Below are 17,321 nucleotides of genomic sequence, written 5' to 3'. Positions count from 1 at the left end.
CTATTTCAGTGGTGAAAATGACCAAGGAATAAGGAACATGTTTTGCTGAGCATCCAGGTAGTTGACACTTTCCCGAACTGGAAAGACATTTCATAAGATACATAAAGTTATCAGATGTATCAAACTGGTTCTAAAAATAACTCTTGCCTCCTGAAATAGCTCACCAGCAGACACGACTCTGGGATCTTCATGGGCTCGACGTCTCCCAGCTGCCCGAGCATCTGCGTTCTCAGACCACCACAGAACATGAACTGCAGAAGCAATCAAAAGCTGTTTAATTTGCACATTCATACAGAGAAATTAAGTTTTAAAAAGTCCAATGATTTCAAGTTTAAAGAGTGATACTAAGTGTTTCAGTGGAGTCAGAGACTTGGCAGGGAAGGTTTTAGGTTAACTAGTCAGACTGGTTTTATCGATGAAAAGAAACAGGCTTGAAAAGCAAAGTAAAGTAAGATAGATAAAGGAATTCGTGACCCAGTATGACTTCCTACTATGTTTTGTGTTGTTTTTCCATCTCCTGCTGCACTGAACTTGGTAACGACTGCGTAAGGGCCATCCAGGTGGTACTGGTTTTGAGGGTATACAGAGGCCAGCTGAGACTTGGCCCTGTGTAGCTGGGCTGGAGTCCCTGAAGAACATCCAGGAAAGGCCACTGGTGAGGATGCAGCTTCAGTTGCAGCAGAGATATTGGAGATGCCAGGAGAGTGGGATCATTACCAAGGACAGTGGCAGCTGTGGTTCCGAGTGGGCCAAGGGGTAGAAGCTGTGAGGGCTGAGGTTGGCAGGACTAGAGGTGTGGAGCATCCAAAGCCCCTTGCTGCTCAGAAGGTCCTTGAGTAGGCCCCAGATGTCAGGCACTGAACTTTTTATACTGTTAGAATTTTGGGTTTGCTTTGGATTTAATAGATACTGTGCCCTGGTTCATCCATCTAGGATAAGAAAGTAGCTTCTTTTTGATTATACAAGAGCCCACATTTAAGGGACTTTGGATATTTTAAAGAGATTGAGCTTTTAAAGGCTGTGTGGCTTTTAAAGTTATTCTAGGTTCTGTACTGTGGTAATAGTAACAATACATATTGGGGACTGTACTGGCTGGTTTTGTGTGTCAACTTGACACAAGCTGGGGTTATCACAGAGAAAGGACGCTCCCTTGAGGAAATGCCTCCATGAAATCCAGCTGTGAGGAAATTTCTCAATTAGTGATCAAGGAGGGAGGAGGGCCCAGCCCATTGTGGATAGTGCTATTTCTGGGCTGGTAGTCTTGAGTTCTATAAGAAAGCAAGCTGAGCAAGCCAGGGGAAACAAGCCAGTAAGCAGCATTCTTCCATCCAGGCTTCTGCATCCAGTCCTGCCTCCACATTCCTACCCTATGTGAGTTCCTGTCCTGACTTCCTTCAGTGATGAACAGCATTGTGGAAGTGTAAGCTGAATAAACCCTTTCCTCCCCAACTTGCTTCTTGGTCATGATGTTTTGTGCAGGAATAGAAACCCTGACTAAGACAAGGACAAACAAGAAAGGAAAGTATATTATCATGGTGTGTTTACATGTCAAGTTGACAAATGCGTCATTTTTTTTTTTTTTTTTAGTTTTTTCTTTCTCCTTTCTTTTTTTGTTAACTTGAGATGCTAAGAAGAGAGCCCCTCAGCTGAGGAAATGTGCCCTATCAGATTGGCCCACAAGCAAGCCTGTGGAGCAGTTTTCTTGATTACAGACTGGTGGGGACAAGTCCAGGCCGTTGGGGATGACGTTACTCTTGGCTTAAAGATGGACCTGGGTAGGGTAAGAAAGCAGATTCAGGAAACCACAGGGAACACGCTGGTAGCCGACATTTTTCCCTGGCTTCTGCCTCAGTTTCTGCCTTCAGTGTCCTGCCTTAAGTTGCTGTCCTGAGTTTCCTTCATGGTGGACTATTAACTGGAAGTATAAGCTGAAATAAACCCTCACATCCCCAAGTTGCTTTTGGTCCTGGTGTTTCATCACAGCAATAGAAACCCATTTAGGACAGGGAATATAGCTCAGTAGTAGAGCACTTGCCTACCATGCAGAAGGTCCTAGGTTCAATCCCTAGTACTGAAAATAATATATTTAGAGGAATAAAAGGATTATAAAAGGAATAAACTATTTCTTGAGGTTCTTGTAGTTGGTAAAATTTGCTCATTTTATGTGCCAGAGAAAAATAGAAGTTTATCATTTCAAAATAGTTTTAGTGTGTTAAATTATAAATAAGAGATGTTATATATTTATTTATATATGTTATATATAATTATAAGTATATATAATTATACATAAGAGAATCTTAAAAATTAAAATGTACAAGATCTTGTCGATAACATATAAACTGTAACCAACATATCTTAGAAGATGAATAAGTCACCAACATACACCGAAATTTAAAAAGAAATATATAGCGGTACCTCTGTTGAGCAATCCATACTCTGCATGGAACACACCAATTAGTTTAACGTAGCCTTGATGAGCATGGGCATTTACAGCCCTTTCAAATGCGTCACCCCATAGAGCTGGGCCACCAGGTTTCATCAGAAAAGTAGCCAGTTCATAGACTCCTAGATTTTGGAGAAAACACTTTTAATGATGATAGCCAAGGAATTTCTATTCACATTTATATTTACTTGGTTTCAGTAGAAGCCTGCTCTGCAGGCCCATATTTGAAGGATTGTGCATGTATACACATGTACACCAATTCAGTGATTACATTTGTATTATTTTCCATTAATTTTATGCCTAGAAACCCCTTGTCCATGTTTAAACTTATTTATGCTATTAAGATTACCCAGATGACAGAAAGTGAGGATGCAGTGGGAGCTGGAGAGATGCTTCTGCAGGTATGAGCAGGTTCTACTCTAGAAGAGGATAAGAGTTCAGTTCCTAGCACCCATGCCAACAAGTTTGGCAATTCCACTTAATCAATTCCTCCAAATGGTCAGTTTTGTAGGAAAAACATGTGGAGTAATTTAAAATTTAAAATGAAGTGTAATTTATAGATATATGTTCAATGTTTACTATAATACATCTCTATATAATAGTTTATATTTAAATATTAATATTGCTTTAAAATGATAACAATATCATATATGATCCCTCACTGCTCCATTCATAGTCCCTAGCTCTCACTTTGTAGTTTTCAACCTTTACTGGCCATGTGAAATTTTCTATAACATAGATAAGGTTTATAACTCCAAAACCCCTCAAGTGGGAAGGATTCATTGATCCTTACTTTTTAAGGATAAAGGAAAACTGGAGGTGATGGCCTATAGCTTTAACCCCAACACTCAGAGGCAGGAGGATCTCTGTGAGTTCGAGGCCAACCTGGTCTTTAGAGCAAGTTTCCAGGAGAGCTAGAAACCCTATTTCAGGAAAAAAAGATAAAGGATAAACAAAGAGATGCACTTTGGGGCTGGCGAGATGACTCAGCAGGTAGGCGCACTGACTATTCTTCCGAAAGTCTGAGTTCAAACCCCAGCAACCACATGGTGGCTCACAACCATCTGTAATGAGATATGCTTTCTTCTGGCATGTCTGAAGACAGCTACAGTGTACTTACATATAATAATAAATCTTAAAAAAAAGAGGTGCACTTTGTTTTATCTCAACAATCTCTTATGTCCACAAGTCAAAAGAACTCTCCCTCAGTCCCAAGGCACATTAGAACTTAAAATATGTACTTTCAGTCATGATAATTCATGGTGCCTAAGACAAACTCACCTTCCTTCGGAGGTATTCCTATTTTGCACCATGGTACCAAGTAGGTAATTTCACTCTCTTGTTTATCAATGAGAGGCAAATTTGGAATGAGGAATCGTTCTTGCCATTCCTCATCCTTGGCCAAGGTTTTGTATACTGCAGCACGGTGAGCAAAATTATCTGCAGTAGGAAAACATCGAGAAAAGTTCTTTTTTTTTTTTTCATTTTTTTTTTTTAAAGAATTGGTTTAATAGCTATGCTTCTTTGGATCACTCCCAGATCATTAATGTGGAGCATGCAAGTACACCATATTGTGGATCTGGGGACAGCCATCTGAGGAGATGTGACATCGGCATCAAGTTGCTCCTCATCTTTAGGGTAAAAGAAAGGGAAGCAACTATTGCACTGACATTGAATGGGTTTCACCGGGTCTTTGAAGGAAACCGTGGACAGGAGCTAAGTTTCTCAGTCTGTGACATGGTAAATAATGTCAGCTATCAGGTTTGCGGCTTACAACAGCTTTTAGCACTTCTCTATGGACTAGACTTATTATTTAACGGTGTCAGCTAAAAGATAAATTCTACTTTGGTAGTGATGGTAGATGGTCAAGTTATATCTTGAATACATGTTAACCTAAGTGAAACTTGAATGGACTTGATATCTTTTCCTTTGAACAAGTAACTTCCCTTGTGCTAACCCTTACTGTGCTAATTCTCTCACTGTGATCACCCAACATTTCTCCCCAGCATTCATTTCTCTGCTTTCTAAGACACGGAAACAGACAGACATGTTTACCAACGTGTGGGCCTACTACTGTATTTATTGTAAAGACCTCAGGAGACTAAGGTTAAGTATTTATATAGTTTATTTGAGGGATACGAAATAACACCTGTCTTACAGCCTAAAGTGACACAAACAGGAATTACGTTTCCCAGTGGGTCAAGGTTTAACATGAACCACATTTGAAGCATAAGCTGTATTACGAGTGTTTTCCATCTTTCAAAACAGACAAACAAAATCCAACCAAACCCAAAGCATACCCATGTCATCCATAGAATGAATCTTTTCTCACTGAAGAACTGTGTGAACATTAATTGAACATAGAGGACCAAACACTAAATTAATTATTAAGAGTTTGCTGAACATGCTTGAATCCCAAATGTAGTCTATTAATACAAGATTTTACAAGTTAACCATCATTCTTGAGTAATTTCGTGACTTGGTCTCCTTTTTCAAGGCAGTGTAGCTTCAGTAGGAGGACACCTAGTAATGTTAACGTAAAATTCTTTTAATTCTTAAAGTAGTAGGGCAGTGAATTCTGTAACATTCTGGGATGTAGAAATGAACCAAAATTAATCGGAGCTGAGAGGAGGTCAAAAGTTGACTGCCATCCTCTCTCAACCTCCATTTTCACAAAGCCCTGAATGTGTGAACTGTTTCCACTAAGATGTTGCTAACCAGGTCTAGCTAGCATCAGCTACTTCTCTCATTCTGTGATCTTAATTGGGTTTTGTGAGCAGTTTTAACTCTTGCATTAAATCAGTGTTCCAATAAGTCACTAAGTTTTTGAGAATAGTAGTCTAAAATTTAATTAATTGATAGCTCATAATTTCCCAACTATAATGTTAGATTTTGGAAATAGGTTGTAAAGATGGACCAAGAAGAATGGTCCTGAATTTACTTTTTGGTTCTGTATGCTTTAAAAAAATTCTCCTTCATCTGTATCTATACTAATGTATAGCCATCTAAAACTCATGCAGCATCTATGAGAATAAAAATCTATATTAAACACTTGAACTGGGTAACTCATACCATATTTCCAAATATGGAATACAGTGTTTATTCTGCCTCCAAATCCTACACTCCAATATCCCACCAATTCAGAGTGAGCTGTCCGAAGATGAACATTTTTCTTAAAATTGTACAGGAACTCTTCCACATTTGCGGGCTTAAGGTAATAAGTACAAAATTCATAGAATGTTCCTTCTTGTTTGTGGCCAGAAGTGAAAGACGAGCACACCTGAGGGAAGATAAACCAAATTTCAGCATTTGAGGGATGGCAAAACTTAGACATCGTTCCAATCAAATCTGGGGCTGAATCAGAATCCCTGTTTCCACTTCTCTTTTCAACTCTCCATAGACGTGTTTTAGTAGATTCAAAGATATCTACTGTTAAGCATGTGAGTTCTCCTTCACTAACCTTCCCATGGAAAGTTGCCCCAGACTAAGGCAGTGCTATCTTAGAAAGTCTCCTGTGCCAGAGAATGAGTTAGGATTTGTTGTTGGTGTTATTTTTGTTTTGTTTTGTTTTGTTTTTTTTCAAGACCGGTCTCTCTGTGTAGACCTGGTTGTCCTAGAACTCACTCTGTAGTCTAGGCTGGCCTAGATTTCATAGAAATTCACCTGCTTCTGCCTCCCTAGTGCTGGGGGATTTAAGGCAAGGGCCACCACTGCCTGGTGATATTCCCATAATTTGTTTTCCCTTATATTCTTTTAATCCATAGTGTATGTGAGTAGAGCTCATATCTGAAAGAACTTTGTAGACTGCATATCTTTGGGCATACACAATGATCATGTTTACCCAAAGAAAAATGGCTTTTTGTTTTGTTTTTCGAGAAAGAATTTCTCTATGTAACAGTCCTGTCTGTCCTGGAAGTCTGTAGACCAGGTTGGCCTCAAACTCACAGAGATCTGCCTGCCTCTGCCTCCTGAATGCTGGAATTAAAGTCATATGTTGCCATGCCCAGTTTAAAGAGAACTTTTCTTAAAAAGAGAAATTGCTATTCAGGTCAAATAATTGTTCCTACATTCAGCAAAAATAGAACTAGAATGTAGACAATGCACTAGGATGCTATTGGTCCAACTGCACCACAAATTTGGTAATAGATCAGTGGTCCTCAACCTCCCTGACGCTGAGACCCTTTAGTACAGTTCCTCATGTTGTGGTGACCTGGACCATAAAATTATTTTGTTGCTACTTCTTAACGGCAATTTTGCTACTTTTATGAATAGTAATATAAATATCTGATATGGAGGATATCTGAAATGTGACCCCAAAGGGGTCATGACCCACAGATTGGGAACTACTGAAATAGCATGGATGCTAAAAAATCATTTCTTGAATTGGAATCACTATTAGTTTCTTATGAGAAATATAAAGTGAAGATGGGCTTTAATGCATTCAGTTATATCAACGTGGTAGAAACGCCTCTCAAGGTTTTTGTTTTTTTGGTTTTTTTTTTTTTGTAACTATGTAAGTTTCTGCTTTTTGTTCTGAGAGCACTTTTCCCTAGGAAATACTCTGTTGGAAATTACCTTGAGTATGTGTCTGTACATATGCACACACATATGTGTACATATACTGTATGACATCATACTATAAAAACCCATCTTATTTTCAAGTTGGGTTATCATGCACCCATTTCATGAAGTTAATAATACAAGAAAAATCTGCTAAAGCACATCAAATGAATATAAAACTAGAAAAAAATCACTGTATACATTGACAACTTAGTCTGAGTAGAACAAGAAATATTTTTTTTTTCTTTATAAGTTTTTGCTTATGAAACACTACTTTATTTAAAGCTTAATACAATTTTCTCCCTTCAGTGCATTCCATTGATTTCTACTCTAAGCTATATTATCACTGCTTGTCTTAGTTAGAGTTTTATTGCTGTGAAGAGAAACCGTGATTATAGAAACTCTTATATGGTAAACATTTAACTGGGGCTGGCTTACAGGTTCATAGGTTTAGTCCATTGTCATCATGGCAGGAAGCATGGCAGTGTCCAGGCAAACATGGTGCTAGGAAGAAGCTGAGAGTTCTACATCTTGGTACACAGGCAGCAGGAGGATACTGTGAGCCACACAGGGGGGCAGGTAGCTTGAGCATATAAATGATCTCAAAGCCCACCCCAACAGTGGCACACTTCCTCCAACAGGCCACACCTATTCCAAAAAGGCCATACCTACTCCAAAAAGGCTAGCTACTCCCTATGAGCCAAGCATTCAAACACATGAGTCTATGAGGGCCATACCTATTCAAACCACCATATTCTACTCCTTGGCTCCCATAGGTTCGTAGCCATAACATGATGTAAAATACATTTCCACATAGTCTATCACAGTCTCAAACAATGTTTAAAAGTCCAAAGTTCAAAATCTCTCCTGAGATTCACACAATCTCTTAACTGTAATCCCCCATAAAATAAAAATAAATAAAAACACCAGATCACTTACTTCCAACATATAATGGCACAATAGATACATTACGGTTCTAAAACATAGGAAGGTGAGCATAGTGAGGAAATATTGGACCAAACAAGATCGAAAAACCAGCTGGGCAAACTCCAAACTCAGCCTCTCTATGTTTGATGTCAGAGCTCTCTTCAGATCTCCAACTCCTTTCAGCTTTGTTGACTGCAACACACTTTTATTTTCTCTTGAGTTGATTCCACTTCCTGTTAGCCATTTCTTCACTGGTTATCCCATGGTTCAGGCATCTATAACATTTTTGGGGCTCCATCTTTATGGCTTCAAACAATGGCCCTTCTTGGCCGCCATGCAGAGAAACCCTGGGCATANACCTGGGCTCAGAAACTTTCCTCAATTGCAGAGGGAGATCTCACATGTTTCTTCTATTCTTGATTCAGAAACCAGAACCACATGGTCAAAGCTGCCAAATTCTGCAGCTTCCTCGGGCTGGGTCATGGCTCAATTACATCTTTACCAACTTTCTGGATACTGTGGTTTCCTAAGCTTGGATGTCCTTGAACTTGCTCAGAAGACTGACCTTGAACTCAGAGATCTGCTTGCCTTTGTCTCCTGAGTGCTAGGGTTAAAGTCATGTACCACCATGCCTGGACCTAAACTCTTCTTTAATTCCTTCTTACAAGATGGAAACGTAGCTGTGTGGGATCTTGCATTGAGGTTTCCACTCTCTGTATTCATTTAATATCTTGAGTCTGTTTATCCCCTCGAACACAGGAGTTAGCTCTATTTCACTTCCTGGTGCCCCCATTCTTCTAGAATCATACATTTTGTATTTTTCCTTGTTCAGCTTGCTCCACTTCATCAAAATGCTCTTTATAAGAGTGAACATTAGTAAACATATGACAGAGTCTATTCTAGGCTATTTTAAGATTTCCTTTACCAAGGCAATTAATCCAAACTCTTCACTTTAGCCTCAGGCAATCTTTTTGGACAAGGGCAAAATGCAACCAAATTCATTGCCAAAATACCCCAAGAACAGAGAAGTACCCCATTTCTGGTACTAACTGGTAGGGTTTTATTGTTGTGAAGAGATACCATGACCATGGAAACTTTATACAGAAACATTTAACTGGGGCTGGTTTAAAATTTCAGAGGCTTACAGTTTAGTCCATGTCATTATGGCAGGAAGCATGGCAGCATCTAGACAGACATGGTGCTAAGGAAGGAAACTGAGAATACTACATCTTGATCCGTAGTCAGCAAAGGAAAACTATGTGCCACACTTGGCATAGTTGAGTATATGTAAGACTTCAAAGCCCATCTCCACAGCGACACACTTCTTTCAACAAGGCCATGCCTACCCTAATAAGGCCACTCCCTATTGGCCAACCATTCAAACATGTGAGTCTATGGGGGGCATACTTATCCAAACCACCACACTGCTCACACCAGTAAACTTCCTATAAAAATCTGCAGGCATCTCTGCACTTGATGGACAGTTTTTTGTATGTGTGTGCTTTAAACCAAAATCTACTAATGAGATCATTAGAACAAGTGCTTACTATCTATAGTTTAAAAATGAATAAAACCTCAGGAAGTGGGTCAGTGGCATTCACAATATTTTATAGGTTGATTCAAAGAGTGAGTGTGTATTTGGAGAATGCAATAATTTTCAAGGTCACAAACTTTTATTATTTCCTGGACATGATACACAGGAGGAAAGCTACCCAGAGGAGGAAGTGTGTGAGTGACTAGATAAAATCGTTTTCCAGATTTCTGTTGCAGAGTCAGAATTACAATGGTGGAAAGTCATACACTTCATTATGTCCAATTTAAGTCTTGATCTTGCCAGCACTGACTCATTAAAGAGAACGTTGATTTAAAAATCAGAAACCAAACAAAGTCCGAGAAATATTGTAAGGAAATAACTGGTGACGTTGCAGGACAGCACTAGTAGCCTTTAGTTTCTTCTCTTAGGGTTTACTGGGTTCTAGAGGAGGGTAACCTGATTTTTCTTCCTCCACTAGGGTAAGTAAAAGTCTGAACCAAAATACTGAGTTTATTCCCTGGATAAGCTAGTGCTCAACAGTTAGGGCTGAATGGTGGGCTCCCTTTGGTGACAGTCTCATCACACCTTAGTCCAGTTTCAAGAAGCTCCAATCCGGCCCTGACAAAGTTCTCCCATGTCACAATGTGGGTTACCTGGGAAGCGCTAACAGACTGGGCAATACTCTAGCACCCCACTCTGCTCCGCCCACTTTCCTTCTGGCAACCCCTGCAGGTAGCCCCTACCTGATGTGCCAGAGGCCTGGAGGCCAGCATCCTCCTTAGGCCGCTTTGGAGCGCAAGCATGGCGCGGCCTGCGGGAAGACAGACGTCCGGTGCAGTTCCTGCTTTCTGCTGCCTGCTCCCACTTGGTTTGATCCACACTGGACTGGGAAGGGGCTCTGTGGAGTGGCTCCGCGCTTCTCCCGGTAGCAGAGGACCCACTTTATGGTCTGTGGTGTTAGCTCTGATCCCCGGTTGCCTTTTGTTCTATAAGGTTCTGGCCCTGATGTCAGAGGTGATGTTGCAATGAGCAGAACTCTGAGCTTGGTGCAGTTCCACATTCTGGGGCTACCACTTTACACTTCCCCTTCCTCACGCCTCTCCCCGCCCCCACTCTGCCCGGGCAGGACAATAACACTCCAAAATGCTGGGAGAGGCATGGATCCTTGTGGGTGCTTTAAAATCTTGGGGTGGAGGTGATCTTCTTGTGATATTGCTCAGGAGCCTGCACCTTCATCACAGAGCACTCTGTATCCCTGTTGATTCCAGCATAGTTTAGCAGGCTCCAAATAAAGGTAGGTTAATTTTCCTGGTGCCAAGAACAGCAGGATCACAGGCCTGAACTGAGACCTTTACTATCATACACAGAGGGATCAAAAGCAAATTCCTCTATACTACTGAAGTGGCTGACCCCTTAAGTCCTCCTTGTTGGATTAGTGGTGCCCAGAAGAGCTTCATCTAACATGTTAAAGCTATTTCTTTCCCCTATGATTATGTCCCTGTTAGGTGTACTCTGGTGTTTTGTAGTTTTCTATTTACAAATAATGTCCATTTACTAGAAAGATGAGACTTTAACTCACTTCATAGCACTTGCCTTCAGGCATCTATCTTTAGAGTTTAAAATAATTACTACATTAAACTACATTATAATTTGTGACTTCTTGCTAATACTGCATATGTTGAAGTAACATTATATCGTTGGAGACTGGGAAGAATTATAGGGTTATCAGATATGGTTTTATTGGGATTCCTTGTGGAAGGGGTTTGAATTAGTTGAGAAAGGTTTTAAAAAATTAGTAATTCTGAAAGAATTTAGCCTTTTTTCCCCCCTGAAGATGTTATTTCCTAAACCAGCACATGCAAATGAAGCATCATTTATGTAATCTACTTGATTAAAATCTGTCACTTAGAATGCTTTTTCAGCCTTGAGTTAAAAGTTCATTTGCTTATTCAATTAATGCTTATTGCATTTCTTTTATGCTGTGGGCACTTTCCCAGAAACTATAGAAGTGGAAAAAAGGTATATTTCTTTCCCTATTGGAGCTTATAGTTTGCAGAAAAAAATTACCAAAGAGAAAAATACAGTCAATTCCATGTAGCTGAGGATTTGTGGATTTAACAGGAGAAAAGAAAATGGTGGAGGGAAAGGATCTGTTTCTGGATATGGACAAAGGTTTCCTCTTGCATTACCGAGACAATGGAGTATCACAAGGATTTACATGACTTGAGTAATCTAGAGATGATTTAAAGATACAGGAAATCAAATGTATGCTATTTGCAAACACTGTAGAAGGGACTTGAGCATACGTGAATGTTGGTATCTTTTTCACTGGGACCTGGACCTAGTATGTTCTCTAGGGGAATTAGTCAACAATATGAATGAGAACAATACAGTAGAACACAAAGAATTAAAGTGCTGGAGAAAGATAGCAAAGGTGTGTGTGTGTGTGTGTGTGTGTGTGTGTGTGTGTGTATCCATTCATTTCTTTGGCCTTAAAAACATCCGTACTAGAAAACTTAGCCTGCTGTGGTCCTGGATCGTCTTCACTCCTGGGAAATGTCAGTAGAGTAATATAAGTGATTTGAAGGAGGAAGAGAAGTGAGCTTGTTTCTTTTATTTTTTTCCCCCATGTCTGATTGACAGCCGGAGGCTGCCATGGCTTGAGTACCTATGGGTTAGAAGGCAGAGACTGAACGTGGTGGGATGAAGGAACTTGTCCAGGTTTCCGAAACTGTGGCACACCACATTAGTCCTGCTCTGCCATTTCACATCTCACATTTTATGTGAGAAATCTACTAGTTTCAGCCACCACTTGCCTTAACCTTAGTAGAAGAGTGACTACTTTTTCTTCTTGCATTAATTTATACTGTACACATTATTGCTGACCTGAGTCCCCAGATTCCAGAGGCATAAAACCAGTGAGATCAGTCCTTCTGTCAGCCTCGTTCCTCAGAGCTATGCTCTCTAGACGTACACCCTAGTTCTCATTCTCTAGTGTGGACTAAGCACTCTCGAAGGTGGCAGATGGAGCTGGAATCTTCCTCCACCGTCATCCAGCGAAATCTTACTACTTTGCACTGCTTTGCACTGAACACACTTTCCAAGAGGTAGTTTTGCTGCTTTCGTTTGTTTTTGCCCAACATCTACTTTAAGGAAAGGGAATATGGAATTTAAACTTTTGAGACATATATCTTTTAAAATTATCTTTTATCATCTCCCTTAATTTAGTTTGTGTAGACTAAAAATTCTGTGTTAAGACAGAATTTATGACTTTTTGTGTTAAGGAATAATTTGTTTCTGAGGCTAATTTATTGACAAGCACAGAAAGACAAAGCCATGTGTTCTGCTTAACTCGTGTGGAGTTTGGTTTTTTTTATTGGTTTTGTTTTTAACCCTAGAACCTTTGATGTTTTTTCTGTTTCCCGTTATCTGAAATCTCACAATTGACATTCCTTGTGGATGGGCTCTCATCTATTCTTCCTTACCCCATAGGTCTCTTAATATAGTATTTGTTAGTCAAATTGCCATCTTGGAGGTTAAACATGGCAGGCGAATGTTCTAATTGCTCAATTTCATCCCCTGCTTTTTGGAAATCCTCACTTTCAAAACATTCATTTTGTGTCTTAGAATGTTTTCTTTCCTTCCCTGTCTCCAGAGCTTCTGTTGCTTAGCACTGGGACTCTTGATCCTCTCTCTTTCTTCTTCCTCTTCTTGCTGTACCCATGGAATATCAACAATATAAGAAAAGACCTACATAATAACACCAGTTGGCACATCAGCGTGGATGGGGAAATCTCACAATGTCCCAGAGTGTATGAAGAGCTACTGGCAATCAGTGACTGCTAGAGGGAGAATCAGTGTTCATCAATCACTTTCCATTACTGGCCAGCCCTAAACTCATGTACATTCCAGCAACTAGTAAATGGACTACGGAGGTTTTCTGTGTCTGTGTCCACATATGTACGGAACAGTAATCACAGAAAGAATTTGAGAGGGAGCAGAGAGGGACAGGGGAGGAGTTAGAGAAGTGAGAGGTGGGAATGATGTCAATATTGTATTCATGTGTGGCGTTCTCAAAACAATTAAAGTCTTTATTGTTTATAGTCAGGTTGGGGTAGTGCCCTTCTTTTGTCTCTTGGTTCACTCATGAACATTTTCAATTTTCAAAAGTACAGTATTTGTTTCAAAAGTTCTGTTTTATTGCCTTTTCCTGGAATGTGTCTTTTCCATTTTTCCTGCCCAGCTTTTTGAATTTTTATTCTGTTTTTGGGTTATGGATTCAGTATCTTTTCTCTCTGAGTCGATTGTTATGAGTGGCTGCACTCTTGCCACCAGAGTTAAGAACCAGGATACTGATGTCCCCTGTCTGCTCCTTCCTATCACATTCTTCTGACCTCACATGCTCCAAATTTTTATTTCTTCGTTACTTTGATTTTCTTTAAAACCTACTGTTATATGCAACTCTCAACATCATACTGCTTTCATTTTTGAAATCTATATTGCTATTTAAGCTAAGTAGGACTTTTTTTATTGTCATGTGACTCTTACTTAGATTTTATATAGGCTTTCAAAACTCTTGCAGGTGGCAGAATCCGTTCACATCTCTGTTGTATACTATCCTATTACATGTGAAGTAAAGTATGGATATACCTTATTTTGTCAGTTAAATGATTATGGACAAAGCTGCTTAAGTTTCTTTGTAAATGTCTCTTTGTTCTGGCACAGTTAAGGGGAATCCACCTTTTCACGTCTGTTAAATTTATAACTATTACTATTAGCAAATTGGGCTCTCCCTTTAAGTCCTCTAGATACCTTGGACAAAAAGATGGTTAACAGGCAACAAGACTACCCTAACACTAGCACCAGCCATATTTATCACTTTCCCTTCACCTGGAGAAAACCACAGGCAGCTGGCCCCTTGGGCTTCTGAAAGTATAGCCTCAACCAGGACTTTTTACAACAGTTTCTAGCCAGGCCTTTTTACAACAGTTTCTAGCCAGGCCTTTTTGCGCTCACAAGTGTAGATGAACTCTAGATGGCCCTGTTCCCATTTCTATCTGGGTCAGAGGGGAAGCACCTTCCCAAGGTCGCCCAGTAGTGCCACTGCTGTCTCTGTACTAAGAGGTAAGGCTATGATTGCCCCCAAATCTATGTCTAGGAGGTCTAGACAACTCATCTCTGGCTGTATAACTAGGCTGCTCAAGTTTAGTGTATCAGTTCAGAGTCAGTCTTCCATGCCGTCTCCCTTGGTATTTTTTGTTTTGTTTTGTTTTGTTTTTTTCGAGACAGGGTTTCTCTGTATAGCTCTGGCTGTCCTGGAACTCACTTTGTAGACCAGGCTGGCCTTGAACTCAGAAATCCGCCTGCCTCTGCCTCCCGAGTGCTGGGATTAAAGGCGTGCGCCACCACGCCCAGCTTCCTCCCTTGGTATTACATGATCAGACCCAACAGGGACTTCTCTCAAGTGATCTTTTCTTGTTTGCTTTCAGTACTGTGGGTTGTGCCAGTTAACACTAAGAAAGATGCAGAGGAGCCATCAGAGTGGCAGTGATGGCAAAAGGCAGTGAAAGCTAAGTGGTTAGCAGGTAAGATATGTATCGTAGCCAGGTAATTGATGGCCAGAGAAGCAGCTGAGTGTCTTAAGATGTGGCCAAGTAGAGGGATGTCAAGTCAGGGACAGATGGAGGATGAAAGGAGCCAGAGAATGGAAACCACAGCCCTGATCACCAGAAGAGTTCCAGAGAGTCATGGAGGTTTTAGGGGTGAGCATCTTAGATCTCAGGCTGAGAGCTGTGTCACTGGCAGGTGATCAGGAATAAGGAACCTTGATACCTAGGATTCAGGAGCCATCTAGGAAAGGATAATGACAAATAAGTAAGTTTCCTGGAGATGACCCACTACAATGGGTAAGCTCTAAACTTCAGGGCCTTCAGAGATTTCATCCCATGGTTGCTTGGTACTGATAGACCTTTCCTCATTACTGCATAGTCTACTGATTCTTGGGCATTAGCCCACCCTTTTGGGTAGATTTCCTACAGAGCAACATAAAGGTGAGTTTTCATGAATTAACACTGTTTAGATGAATTAAATCCTGATTTGCTTCAGATAATTTTAGGAAGAAAGCTTTAAGAGATGGTTTTAGTAGTTTTGCCAGACAGATACAATAAGGTCAGAGTCAAGAATGTGCCCATTAACTCCTCATAGAATAGTAAGTAAAGGCTGCATGATTAGGAATGCAATGAGCTATCATAAATTACACTAAGAAGAGAAATAGGCTTGTGACAAATTTGTAATCATGGAAAAACATTCATTCTAGGTCAGATCCAAGAATGAAGCCACAGGTGTGCACTATGATAAAGCAAGGCTGTGTGTAACTCTTGCTTTGAACTTGTAATGAAATACTGCTTTGAACTTAATATCAACATCCTTCTGTAATTCTCCTTTCATGTAATATTTGAATTTTTGTTTAAGAAGGTATAAAAAAGTAAGAGAGAAGACATAAGGTGGTGGCTTGTGGGGGGGGGCGCGCTGCCTCATCCATCCAAATGTATGTATGTATATGTCTGTTTGTCTATATGCATGTGTGTATTTGTCTATATGCATGTTTGTCTATATACATATGTGTGTAGGTATATGTGAATGCATGTAAGTAAGCATGAACACTTGTGGAGCTGATGAGACAGGTGGTTGGGCCCCACCAGAATGTGTGTGTATGAATGTATATGTGTCTGTGTATATTGCCTATGTAACAGATTTTCTTCTCCTTTCTTCCTGGCTCAAAAAGAGGTAATGAGTCCAAGCTTCTTGCCTGGCCAGGGAGAGGTCCTTAAGCAACAGAAAAGAAACTAGCCTTAACTATAAAATAGTAAGAGAGTTACAGAGAAAAGAAACTAGCCTTTATTAGCACAAAATAGTAGCAGAGTTACAGAGAAAAGAAACTAGCATTGATTAGCACAAAATTGTAAGAGAGTTGCAGAGAAAAGAAACTAGTATTTATTAGCATAGACTAGCAAGAGTTAAGTTTCTAGAGGCCATCAGCATCTGGCCCCCAGAACAGTAAGAGAGAATTACAAGGCCATGTAGATCATCAGTCTTTGGCCTTCATCCAACTCTGTGTCCCACCTCAGCACTTGTGATGCTGGGAAGGTCCCCAGCATCTAGGCCTGCATAAAAACTGTACCACAGGGTGCCATTAAGAGCTGATGAATCAGGACACTAGGTCTGACTAGAAGCTACGATAGCCAACTGGGTAGGAATTGTACTTTTCTAGGTCTATTCAGGCTGTTGCACTTGCAGGACCCAGGGTCTTGATTCTGGAAGCTTCTATGAGGCTGGCACATGGAGATTACCATGTGCTATCACTCCTACCAGCTGATGCCATTGACTGCTGCCAGAGGGAGAAATGAAAGCAGCCAACGACCAGCTCCTTTCCCTTGCCTACCAGTGATTCTGTCTGCGCAGAACTGAGATGACCCCTGCCAGCTTGATTGGTAATCGCTCTGCCAGGGCCTTTCTCTAAGGCATTTCTAATCATTCTTAGTATGATAAAGAATCCTTGTTTCTAAATGTTTAACGCACACAGAGTTGTAAAGAAAACAAATGATAAAGAATTGAATACAAGAAAAGAATTGAACTTAAGGATGGAAATAAAAAAGTAGCAATGCTTCAAAAAACATGTAGGCATATCCATCAGGCACAGAATAACAAAATTGAGTGGTGGATGTAAGAACATTCTGAGTAGTGATTAGGAGGGTATGGAGAGTCTGTAACAAACGCAATTAGAACATAGTATTTATGAATTTATTGTCTAGAATGCCGCAAGTCCTTATGCTGTTTATTGCCTCCCATTGTGACAAA

General features: G+C 40.2%; 1 protein-coding gene across 2 annotated transcripts; it reads right to left on the bottom strand.

The window, feature by feature from the left end:
• Nucleotides 1–10,267, bottom strand: LOC110323769 (protein NipSnap homolog 3A-like). 2 transcript variants are annotated; one of them, XM_021201131.1, is made up of 6 exons: nt 10,208–10,267; nt 5,516–5,723; nt 3,725–3,883; nt 2,416–2,565; nt 165–251; nt 1–77 (listed from the first exon to the last, which is right to left on the bottom strand). In XM_021201131.1, exons 1-6 carry the CDS (start codon nt 10,265–10,267, stop codon nt 1–3), a joined length of 741 nt encoding a protein of 246 aa, XP_021056790.1. The 2 variants fall into 2 exon arrangements, with proteins under 2 accessions (XP_021056790.1, XP_021056792.1); XM_021201133.1 differs by lacking the exon at nt 2,416–2,565.
• Between the last annotated feature and the right edge of the window lie 7,054 nt (nt 10,268–17,321).

The sequence above is a fragment of the Mus pahari genome, chromosome 6, assembly GCF_900095145.1.
Source record: "Mus pahari chromosome 6, PAHARI_EIJ_v1.1, whole genome shotgun sequence".
In the NCBI taxonomy this organism is placed as follows: domain Eukaryota; kingdom Metazoa; phylum Chordata; class Mammalia; order Rodentia; family Muridae; genus Mus; species Mus pahari.
This window is presented reverse-complemented; position numbering and strand designations above follow the sequence as displayed.